The sequence below is a fragment of the Sorex fumeus genome, unplaced genomic scaffold (assembly GCF_029834395.1).
Source record: "Sorex fumeus unplaced genomic scaffold, SorFum_2.1 ptg000265l, whole genome shotgun sequence".
Taxonomy (NCBI): domain Eukaryota; kingdom Metazoa; phylum Chordata; class Mammalia; order Eulipotyphla; family Soricidae; genus Sorex; species Sorex fumeus.
In genome coordinates this window covers 20,441,262-20,450,688 of record NW_026606322.1, presented here as the reverse complement: position 1 = coordinate 20,450,688, position 9,427 = coordinate 20,441,262, and the positions used below count along the sequence as shown (strand labels likewise).

The 9,427-nt window shown below is 44.4% G+C and overlaps 1 protein-coding gene across 1 annotated transcript; it reads right to left on the bottom strand.

Moving 5' to 3' along the window:
- Nucleotides 1–596: 596 nt before the first annotated feature.
- Nucleotides 597–1,876, bottom strand: LOC130018451 (integrator complex subunit 11-like). The gene has a single exon (XM_056109148.1). The coding sequence runs from the start codon at nucleotides 1,872–1,874 to the stop codon at nucleotides 597–599; it is 1,278 nt and encodes a 425-aa protein (XP_055965123.1). The 5' UTR covers nucleotides 1,875–1,876.
- Nucleotides 1,877–9,427: the final 7,551 nt, after the last annotated feature.

The window sequence follows — 9,427 nt, the reverse complement described above, 5'->3', positions numbered from 1 at the left end:
TATAAATATCCATCTTTTACTTAGGGGGCTGGAGCGATAGCACAGCGGTAGGGCATTTGCCTTGCACGCAGCCAACATGGCCAACCCGTGTTCGATTCCTCCGCCCCTCTCGGAGAGCCTGGCAAGCTACCGAGACTATCTCGCCCGCACGGCAGAGCCTGGCAAGCTCTCCGTGACTTATTCGATATGCCAGACACAGTAACAACAAAGTCTCCAATGGAGACGTTACTGGGCCCGCTCGAGCAAATCGATGATCAACGGGAGGGCCTTTACTTTACCTTTACTTACTTTAACTTCTTAGAAATTGCAAACATATATTATATTATTTTTACTACTCAGCTTAGAGCCAGACCAGTCCCCCCTCTTTTTTTTTTAATAATTAATGTACAACCTGTGTTGGAGAGACTAATGTCCCATTGAATGTGTAATTTTCTTGACAATAAAGACTTTTTTTCATTTTCCTCCCTCCTACCATGCACTTCCCAAAGACTTTTTTGCATTTAACTATTCCTGAGATTTTCCTGACAGTATTAAAATTATTTTTGTTGTAAAATATACTTTTATAACAAGTATATTAAGCAGAATCATTTTCATATTTAAACATAGTGAAATATATTTATCTTCTTGGCCTCTCCGTGCACCAGCAGCACGCTCTCGGGCTCGGCCTGGCCCACTAGCTGCATGATACCCTTGGCATCGGCATGGGCGCTGAAGGACATGTATTCCACCTGCATCTTCACCTCTAGCTGCCGGCCCTCCATGTCCAGCTTGCGTGTGCCACTGAGGATCTTGTGGCCCACGGTGCCCTGCATGCAGTAGCCGGGCATGATGACCATGTTCTTTTCGTTCCCTGCCCACTTGCGGAAGATCTGGAGGGACTGGCCCGCATGCAGCATCCCTGGGGTGGCAAACACGACCATGGGTCCCGGGTTGTCGGCGAACGCCCGGTCAAAGGCCTTGATGTGCTTGAACTCAAACATGTTCCTCTGCACAAAGGTCTTGCGGATCTTCTGGTTGGTCCAGGTGATGAAGAGCTTGTAGTAGTGGTTGGCCTTCTCGGTGAGGCCCGTGGAGAAGTAGAGGGGGGCCCGCAGGTTCATGCGCTCCCAGAATGTCTCCAGAAGGATGCAGAGCTCCTGGGCCCCGCCCAGCGGGAACACAGGGATCAACACCTTGCCGCCTCGCTCCACGGTCTCGTGCACCTTCTTCAGGAAGTCGCTCTCCTGGCAGCGCTTCGAATCACGAATGGTGGTGGTGTAGGTAGACTCTGTGATGAGCAGGTTGGGACGGCATTTGTCGATCCAGGCAGCTCCCAGATGCCGGTCTGGAGTCATGTTGTAGTCACCCGTGTAGACCACCGACTCCGAGCCCACTTTGATCTGGAACATGGCAGCTCCCAACACGTGGCCCGCATAGTAGGCCTTGATCTCCAGCTCCTCGTCCACCTGGACGGTCTGGTGCAGGTGGATGGCCACCACCTTCTTCATGCAGTCCTTGATCATCTGCGAGGTGAAGAAGTTGGCCTCACCCTTCTTGTCCACGGCGATCTTGCGGTAGTCCTCCAGCAGGATGGGGCAGATGGCCTGGGTGGGGTGTGTCATGTAGATGGGCCCGTCGTAGCCCACCATCTCGCTGAAGTAGGGCAGCGCCCCACAGTGGTCCAGGTGGAAGTGGCTGATGATCACGCAGTCCAAGAAATCGGTGAGGCGGCCGTTGCGGGTGATGTAGGAAAAGTCGGGGAAGCAGAGGTCATCGTTGTAGCCCATGTGCATCCCGCAGTCCAGCATGACGTTCTTGCCGGCGATGGACACCAGAATGCAACTGTGGCCCACATCCTGGCCGGCCCCCAACGGCGTCACCCTGATCTCGGGCATCCTGCCTGCACCCGCCGCCCGCCCACACAACGGCCAGGATCCAGAGATCATCACACTCAGCTCCTGGGAGAGAACAAGACAGAGTCTCCTACCCTATGCCTGACTGTCTCCACCAGGGCCCAACAGCTGAAGACCACCGAGGCCCAGCCAAGGCCTTGCTGGGAGCACTCTCCACACACTTGGATGAGCCTCACGCATAAAAGAACTGACAGAGGAACCCAGGTGTGTGGGACCCGGGGCTGAGATCTCCAAGCCTGTACAGTTTGGGACTGGACCTGCCAGTAACTAGACAGTTACACCCACCAAACTGCCGTGTAACTCCAACAACGGCCAGGATCCAGAGATCATCACACTCAGCTCCTGGGAGAGAACAAGACAGAGTCTCCTACCCTATGCCTGACTGTCTCCACCAGGGCCCAACAGCTGAAGACCACCGAGGCCCAGCCAAGGCCTTGCTGGGAGCACTCTCCACACACTTGGATGAGCCTCACGCATAAAAGAACTGACAGAGGAACCCAGGTGTGTGGGACCCGGGGCTGAGATCTCCAAGCCTGTACAGTTTGGGACTGGACCTGCCAGTAACTAGACAGTTACACCCACCAACTGCCGTGTAACTCCAACAACGGCCAGGATCCAGAGATCATCACACTCAGCTCCTGGAAGCGATAAGACATCTTATCATCTCATTCCTAATTCGGTCAAACTGGCAGGCTACCAAATGTAACATGCCCACACGGCAGAGTCTGGCAAACTCCCCGTGGTATACCCAATATGCCAAATACCAGTAACAATGATGGGTCTCATTCTCCTAACCCTGAAAAAGCCTTGAATATGGCACTTTAAAAAAAAAAATCTCAGGGCTAGGACGAAGAAGACGTTACTGGCACCTGCTCGAGGCAATCGACGAACAACAGGGTGGTCGTGATCGTGATCGTGATCGTGAAATATATTTATAATATGTCTTTAGGAAAACTATCATCACACATATACATATCTCCTGATTGGTTCTATTTTCCAGCTGCAATAAATTCTGTGGCTTAAAAACTGTACATAGCAACAACCATGCTATGACTTTCAATGCTTAATTATAAATTGTTATATTTATACATCAATTCTTTTGATTTAATGAGTATTTACTAGGTGCCAATAACTATGCAAGATATGAGAGGGACTCAAATATAGATAACATAACCTTAGATGTCAAGAATTTTACCATTAACTAATTTTAGTATGTAAAAACTAAAAAGTACTAGAAAAATAACATTTTACAATTATTTATACTAATATATATGCTAATAAGTAAGTAACATTAATATGGAATTAATATGCTACTTCTTTCTGAACAGCATTTTTATATTATTTCTACCACTTTTTTTCTCTCAGGAATAACACATGCCAATGTTATCATCAAAATTCATCTATCAAGCAAGCTTAATGTTATTTTGGCTAAGGAGAAACCACATATGCTTCACCTTTTATTGATTAAGTGCTAGGAGTGGAAATGCTGGTAAAATGTACATAATAAAAGTGATAAATAATACATACTAACTAGTGAAAAAAAGACCTCAGGTTTCCATGTGATTTACATATTATATTATGGTGACATGTATTTTATGAATATACTAGCATACAGATGATGGTATTACCATAGAAATTTATAAACTCAGAAAGCAAAGAATTAAAATAACAAAAAGAAAAAATATTAAATACAGCATAATGCCAAACCCCACTTGTTTTGGAAAAATGCCAGAGAACTGCTCTAGTGTTTCTGAGCAGTAACAGGTGAAACAGCTTAATGAGTGATGCTTTCAGTACCAGCTTTATCCACAGAGGTCACTGAGACTTATTGATGTTCCAGGAGCATCAAAGGATTGAGGGGGCAGAATTATAGCACCAGCAGTGAAAGACTTAATCTGATTACAAAATCTACGTGTCACTCCCCAGATTACCTATCAAATTGTAGTTATGATAATCTTACTAAAACTCATGAATTTATTTAATTGCATATAAAATTATAAAGTACACAAAAACCACAATTAATTTTGAAAGACATAAATGGGGACCTGTTCAATTATCATTTTGCTTCCCTGAGCAATGTCTTCACAAAAGTCAGATGATCCCTAAAAGCTTGTTCATGTCATGAATTGTTTAGTCAGGAGTGCCCTAGACAGTTTATAGGAAATTATGGAGGACTATGTATCCACAAATGAGTGATGGAATCTACTTTTACACAAAGCTTAGCAGGCCTGTACTTTCTGTTTTCTTTAAATTTTCCCTGTATTCATAAATTTGATTCATTGTGAACTATATAGGTTAACCATACATGTGTTAGTTATTGATTAAAAGCAATAAAAAGTAAGTTAGGATTTTAGTAGCATTTATGGTACAAACATAACTGTTTCTTAGCATTGCAGATTCACCATTTTTATTAAAACAGAATGCTGTAGTTGATCAATTAAAAAACACCATAGCTTTAATAAAATTTCTCTCCTCATTTATATATAAATTTACTACTTATGCTTGAGACTAAGAGTTTAGGTTAATGAAAGTTCACTTGATCACTTGATATCCCATTACTTATAAATTTGCTCCAGCGGGTGCCAGTAACGACTCCATTCATCCCTGTTGCATGCTAGCATAGCCCAATGGCATCTGCTTGTTCTAGGAACATGAACAGCCTCAAACCGATCATTCAGGGTCATGACAAAGAAGTCTGACCATGCCGTAGGTGGGCGGCCATATAATCTTTTGATATCCTGTGGAATCCAGTCGGTAATGGCTGTAGTACAGCGGTCGTCTCTAAATCTCATTACTTGTCCAGCCCATCTGATTTTCGATGCCTGATTCTTGAGCGTTGACAGAGGTTGGAACTCTGGATTATTTCTTTCATTTGAGTGAAGCATAATACTCCAAGCGTAGCTCTTTCAATTCCTCTTTGAGAGACCTGAATAGCATTCTCATCCAGTTTTCGTAGGGCCGACGTCTCTTCAGCATGTGTTAATGCAGGAAGAACAGTGGAATCGAAGAGATGTGCTCAGAGCCAGAGGTTCTTCGTCCTCTTAGCTATTTCTCTGACAATCTTGAAGGCATTCCAAGCGACTCTCTTCATCCTGTGCAACTCAGGTACCAGCTCATTCGTGATGTTGATTTCTCAAACTAGGTACATATAACTGTTGCATTCAGAGATGGTCATTCCGTTGAGAGTAAATGGAACGTCAGGAACAAGACTGTTTCTCATGAACATTGTCTTTGTGAGATTCAGCTGTAATCCGACCTTTCCACACTCACAGTCAAAGTCGGTCAGCATTTGTGCCGCTTGGCTGATGTTTGGTGTTATTAGAACGATGTCATCTGCAAAACTGAGGTGGTGTAGTTGCCGACCATCTATCTTCACTCACATTCCTTCCCATTCCAGTCGTCGTATGACATTCTCGAGAGCGGCACTGAAGAGTTTTGGTGAAATGGTATTACCTTCCAAACCCCTCTCTTGACATCTATGATCACTTCTTTGTAAAATGGTGAGATCCTGGTAGTGAATCCGTAATACAGCTCACGGAGGATCCTGATGTATTGAGTTTGCACGCCCTGATTGACTAGGGCTGCAATGACTGCTTCCATCTCAACAGAATCAAAGGCCTTCTTTAAATCAATGAAAGTTAGAAAGCGCAGCATCTTGAACTCCCAAGAAACCTCAATGAGCTTGATTACCATGTCAATATGATCGATGGTGCTGAATCCTTTTTGTAACCCAGCTTGCTCACACGGTTGTCCTTCATTTAGTGTTCTGCCAATCCTATGCAGGATGACTCGAGTGAACAGCTTGTAGATGACAGACAATAGGCAGATCGGGTGATAGTTGCCAATGTCGTGGATGTCTCCCTTCTTGTATAGTAGTACAGTCCTGTTGGTTTTCCACTGGGAAGGAAACTTGCATTCAGACAGATAGCATGTGAAGTGCTGAGCCAGTGTATTGATGAGTACTGATGGTAGGTTCTTCAGGTGTTCAGGTCTGACCTTGTCTGAGCCAGGTGCTCTTTGTTTCTTTACCGACGAGATAGCATGTCAGATTTTGGAAAAGAGAAATTTGGGAACAATATATCCCTCCTGCAGAATTTGGTATGTGTGCAAGTGGACATGGCTATTAAAGAGATCTGAGTAGAAGTCATGAATAATCTTCTCCATTGCCCTTCTGGAAGATGTGATAGATCCATCAGGAAGTCAGAGGGCAGTCATCTTGGTCTTATAGTTGGTGAAGGACAGGTGGTTGTTACGAATGCTTTTCCCAGCTTCTGCTGCGTCTACCAGCACTGCTGCTCTTCTGTCTTTATGGTCTTCCTTGATTGCTTCTCTCCACTGTTTTGCAAGCTCGGACATTCGCTTGCGGTTGCCTGAGGCATGCACAAAGCCACGTCGATGAATAAGCTGAAGAGTGTTCCAAGACAGGCTTTGTTTTGTGGTTATCTCTCTCTCTTGGCATTCCTCACACAATCATGGAAGTGCTGAACCAGTCGATCACATTCCTCATCAATGTTGTCAATGACGGCATCGTCCTATGTTGCTGCAACAGAGCCAAAGAGCTCCCAGTTGTTGGTTGTTCTGGGAGTTCTCTTCTTTGCATTTCTTTCCCCCCACTCTGTGAAGTAGAATTTTGCACAAAGGAGATGGTTGTTTAATCCTGTTTGGAATTTTAGGATAACGGTGACATCAGTCAGGCAAAACTATTGATTGAATATGGATGTGGTCAGTTTCATTGTGTAACCGTCCACTGGGAGACTCCCATGTCCAACATTTAGATTCGGCCTTCTGGAACTGTGAGTTACCATGGATGGTCTTGGTTGACATGATGAACTCAGACACTCTGTCACCCTGTTCATTTCATTCTAGGCCATGGGTCCCAATGTGGAGTTCTTCGGCTGATCTTCTTGGTCTTATATTGGCATTAAAATCAATGACAATGATCTTGTAGAAGGTGTGGTCTTCTTTACAGAACTTCTCCAGCTCCCTGTAGAACTTCTCAATTTCTCCTTCATAAAATTGGATGTTGGTGCATAGACAACGAAGATAGAAACTGCTGGCAGTGAGCCACATCTATTCAAGTGTAATTTTCTGATTCAGGTAGTTAGGAATTCGAATGAATCAATGCTCATGGCTAAGTTTGTGTTGACAAGGACACCAACACCACCGACACCTCTTTTGCCGCATGTTCTGAGGAACAGAAATTACACGTTCTCCAGTATTGAAATCGGCATGATGTGATTGATGCCATCTCGTCTTGGTCAGACCAATGATTTTGTACTTGATCTCTTTTGCTTATACCATCAGGTCCTCGATGGATGCATCTGATGCCAGCATACAGGCATTGAAAGTACAGACAGATATTTTTGTCTTTCTTCATTTGGGCAACCTAGTTCGGCCATGAGATTTTATCAGCCTCTCCTTCCACATCCTTCTCAACCCTGCCATATTCAGGGTCAGGGGAATGAGATCTATTTTATTTACTGGATTTGGCATATTGAATACACCATGCATAGCTTGCCAGGCTCTGCCATGTGGGTAGGATATTCTCGGTAGCCTGAAAACACAAATAAACTTTACAGGTGTTCCTATTCAGGCATATGTGCTGGTATTATACTCTTTGTAGCCTGCTGGGTTCTCTGAGAGAGAGAATTAGAGAATAAGAAGTCTTAACAGAAGAAGAAGATGAAGAAGAAGAAGAAGAAGAAGAAGAAGAAGAAGAAGAAGAAGAAGAAGAAGAAGAAGGAGGAGGAGGAGGAGGAGGAGGAGGAGGAGAAGGAGGAGGAGGAGGAGAAGGAGGAGGAGGAGGAGAAGGAGGAGGAGGAGGAGGAGAAGGAGGAGGAAGAGGAGGAGGATGTGGAGGAGGAGTATGAGGAGGAGGAGGAGGAGGAGAGGAGAGAAGGAGGAGAAGGAGGAGAAGAGAAGAAGAGGAAGAAGAACAGAAGGAGGAGAAGAAAAGAAGAAGAAGAAGAAGAAGAAGAAGAAGAAGAAGAAGAAGAAGAAGAAGAAGAAGAGGAGGAGGAGGAAGAGGAAGAGGAAGAGGAAGAAGAGAAGAGGAAGGAGAAGGAGAAGGAGAAAGAGAAGGAGAAGGAGAAGGAGAAAGAGAAGGAGAAGGAGGAGAAGGAGAAGGAGAAAAGAAAGACAGTAACTGTCGAGCTACTGGAAGGCCCAGTCCCGAACCTTGCAGACTTGGAGATCTCAGCCCCGGGTCCCACACATCTGGCTTCTTCTGCTCTTTCATTTATGTGTGAGGCTCATCCAAGCGTGTGGAGAGTGGTCTCAGCATGGCTTTGCCTGGATCCTAGAGGTCTTCAGCTGTTGGACCCTGGTGAGGTCAGTCAGGCATGGGGGTTGAAGACTGCTTTTTTCTCTTCCGGGAGCTTAGTTTTATAATCTCTGGATCCTGGCCATTGTTGGGGTTACACAGCAGTTGGTGGGTGTAACTGTCTAGCTACTGGAAGGCCCAGTCCCGAACCATGTAGGCTTAGAGATCTCAACCCTGGGTTCGCACACCTGGGTTCCTCTTCCAGTCCCTTTATGCATCCGCTGCCATGTGAGTTCTTATTATTAATTCTTATTCTTATTGTTATTACTTCTTATTCTTCCGGGAGCTTGGTGAAATGAAAGTTAGATGGAATAAGTAAGTAAATTTACAAATACATACTAACCTTGTCACTATATGCATATCATTAAAATATTTTTAGCAACTATGCCAATAACAGTAAACTGTATGCCAGGATAAAAACCTGTTAAATAAAATATTATCATTTTAAATTGTCTTTTTCAATCTCTATGTTTGTTTAAATTTAAAGGACACAGTATTAAAAAATTCTATTCAGTATTAATCATAGATTGGAAGAAACCTTCCTTAGATATTCACTTTATTTTCTCACTATGTTTTCCAGCATATATGGAATATGAGGGCTGGAGCGATAGCACAGCAGTAGGGCGTTTGCCTTGAATTCAGCTAACATGGCCAACCCGAGTTCAATTCCTTCGCCCCTCTCGGAGAGCCCGGCATGCTACCGAGAGTGTCTCGCCCGCATGGCAGAGCCTGGCAAGCTACCCGTGATGTATTCGATATGCCAAACACAGTAACAACAAAGTCTCCAATGGAGACGTTACTGGGCCCGCTCGAGGAAATCGATGAACAAGGGGAGAACAGTGACAGTGACAGTATGGAATATGAGCATCAAAAGTTTAATTCATTTTTTACTGTAATCAGAACAGAATATTTTTAACACTAGTGCCAGAGCCATAGTCCAGCAAGTAGGGTAGGATATTTATCTTGCACACTGTTGACTGGGGTTCTATCTCAGGGACTCAATATGATCCCCTGAGCCCCCAGAATTCATATCAGACTGCAGAGCAGGAGTAATCCCTGTGCACTGCCAGCTGGGGCCCAGAAACAAACAAAACGGATATTGTTTAACACCAATATCTAGACTTTTTTTTTGTTATTCTTCCATTTAAAAACAAATCACAATAATGCCCAAGTAACCAGCATGTTACTTGGGTAAACTCAGAATGATAGTGAT

Coding starts and splice junctions, on each gene's coding strand:
- LOC130018451 (XM_056109148.1), bottom strand. CDS start 1,874: ATGCCCGAGATCAGGGTGACGCCGTTGGGGGCCGGCCAGGATGTGGGC.